The following is a 2,572-nucleotide window of genomic DNA, read 5'->3' as shown; positions in this document are numbered from 1 at the left end:
TTTTTTTTTTTTTTTTTTTTTTTTTTTTTTTTTTTTTTGGTGTACAGTGGAATGTGTCTATGCGACCTCCCTCAAAATAACTTCACAGAACAGTTAATTACAGTCACTTATAAGTATTTGCACAGACATTCCTAACTACACCGAGACTTACAGAGGATTCTGATATACATCTGGTGCAATAGCATAAGGAAAAACTAGTTTTTTAAAAAAAATATGTAAGAAAGTTAATTTGCATTGTTGCAAGTGTTGCGAAGTAACAAAAACTGTCAAGTAATTTAAAACAAGTAGTATCCAGAACCAATTACTGACTAGATTTTTTTTTTAAAAAGCAACCCCCCGCCCACCAAAACTGTTAGAACAGAAAGTTCACACTTTAAGGTTTTTTTCTGCTGTTTTTTTTTTTAAACAAATCTTTGTGTCAGAAGCCCATTTCTATAAAAACAGCACTATTCCATTATTGTAATGAAGTAAACTGTTGCTCTCACCTGTATTAAAGGTTAGCATCATTTCTGTACATGTAAAATTATTGCTTTTTTTGAAAAATATATTTAGCATGCTAGGTTTTCTTTTTAATCCATTTCCTGCCTTTACAAAATGTTACAATTAAAAAAAAAACAACCTAGTAAAGCTTTTGCAAAAATTTTCACAGAACATTTTCTTTCAAGGCAGCAGTAACTTTTGATAATGCATAAAATTATATGTGCAAAATCTGAAACTCTCAGAAATATTACCATCACACATAGTGTCACAGCAATAAGAAAAGAAAATATTTATATCTGTGGAATACATTTTTAATTGCTTACACTGCATGGTTTAACAACCTGTTATGTGCCACAACCCCGCCTTGAAAACTTGCAGTTAAAGAGTTACTGTAGAAGAGGTATATAAAGCTTTTTTTTTTTTTTTTCCTAACACCACCAGTGATCACCAAGTACAAGACATGACACATTTATATGAATATTAACCTGCCACCACAAAAGAAGTTCCTCGTCTTTCCAAAACGTCACCAGACCCAAAGTGGAGCTGTAGCTGGCCTGCTGAACCAAATGCAGGCATAGAGTACCTTACAGGCCCAGGGCTGCCTGAACTTGTTCAGTGACACCTTTTCTCTTCTGAACATACAGATCAGTGGCGTTAGACAGCTGAGCATTTTTTTATATATATATTTTTTTTTAAATGTGAAGACTTCCTTTGTGATCAGGTCAAAGAAATTAGCCCTGTTACAAAAAAAGGTCCTGAGAGTAAAACCAGAAGCCTGTTCTTTTTTCTTAGTGTTCGACGAGCTTTTCTTTTCCAAAGCAGAATAGAAGCTTTTCTCTGGAAGTGTTTCAATTTCCATATTCACATACTATTAATGGTGCGCAGTCAAGAGCAAGAGCACTAGAAATGCAAGTGGTCCCCAAACTGTAATGAAACAAACCATTGCAGAATGACGGTCTTTCTCTTTAGTCCCTTTAATCCTTCATCAAGCATTGCTTTCTCAGCACCGAATGCCACCTTTTCCCTGCACCCTCCATTCTTCCTCTCTGTGTTTTGTTATTTTGTTTTGGGTTTTTTTTAATTTGCTTTTCAGCATGACAGGCAGTGGCAGTTTCATTAATTAATACTTCTCCAGCCGTCGAATCCACTGCTGTTTTTCAAATGTATCAAATAGTCATTGTGAGCATCAGGGAGGTTTTTGTTACAGTGCTTAACTTCTTCATGCTGTCCAAATCACATAAAGTTTAATTTTTCCAGTGTCTCAAACTTCTCTTGATTAATATAGATGCCTTGTGCTGCCAGTGCTTGCCAACTCCACTGTTTATTATAAAGGAAATAAGGAACCATGGGACTGATTAGTACGTCAATTTATATATATCTTGTGTAGCATCTTCATTTATTTTAAAATGATTAACAGCGCAGAGGCACCCCCCTCCTCGCAGAGCACTGGTTTCAGTCTTGCGCAGCAGCTCCAAGCGAGGTGATGGCTGGCAGGGAGGCTGCTCTGCAGCCGCCAGGGCACGGGGCGGCTGCACGGGGGGCTGTTGGCGCTGCCCGTCGGGGTCGGGGCCGAGGCCACGGGCATGGGGGCTCCTCCGCCGGGGCTCTAGGTTCCCTTCCGGAGAGGCAGCGTGTGGGCGACCTCCGCACTGCCGTGGTCTCTCCCCTGCAAGAAGGACGACACAGGGGAAAGCTCATTCTCGCCTCTGCTCCCACGCGCAACCCTCCAGCAAGCCCTGCTGGCCTTTGTTACCCTTTATTAGCATCATGTACATTCACTTTTGCCCACCCCATCAGAAGTTTTGGGGGGCTTTTCAAGCATCTCCAGCAAGAGCAGAGTGTGTCAGGCCCATATAAAGTCCCTGACATACTAGAAGGGCAAGTAATAGCATCTGATGGAGCAATTCAGAAAAGGCTGAGAACAAGGAAAGGAAGACACCTCCAAAAGGCAGAGTTTTGTGTTAGCCAAAAGGGATTCATAACTAAATCAGCATTTTTAAAGGCTGAAGTTTGAGGTCACAGAGGCAGCTAAAAGAAGAAAAAACGAATTCTTCTGCAGGTCTGTCAAATGGTAAGGCAGCCGCCCCCCCCC

General features: G+C 40.4%; 1 protein-coding gene across 2 annotated transcripts in view; it reads right to left on the bottom strand.

Moving 5' to 3' along the window:
* Positions 1-323: 323 nt before the first annotated feature.
* ZNF516 (zinc finger protein 516) overlaps positions 324-2,572 on the bottom strand; it is an 86,962-nt gene continuing 84,713 nt past the window's right edge. Inside the window, exon 5 of one of the 2 annotated variants that reach the window (XM_026841365.1) lies at positions 324-2,146. In XM_026841365.1, coding sequence (XP_026697166.1) covers positions 1,836-2,146 — 311 coding nt within the window. In that variant the 3' untranslated portion in view covers positions 324-1,835. The remainder of the gene's footprint in view (positions 2,147-2,572) is intronic. The other variant, XM_026841366.1, reaches the window with a different exon arrangement.

This window comes from Athene cunicularia (assembly GCF_003259725.1).
Source record: "Athene cunicularia isolate RWA chromosome 2 unlocalized genomic scaffold, athCun1 chr2_part1, whole genome shotgun sequence".
Taxonomy (NCBI): Eukaryota; Metazoa; Chordata; class Aves; order Strigiformes; family Strigidae; genus Athene; species Athene cunicularia.
Note: the sequence above shows the minus strand (reverse complement) of the source record. Positions and strands in the feature narration are given on the sequence as shown.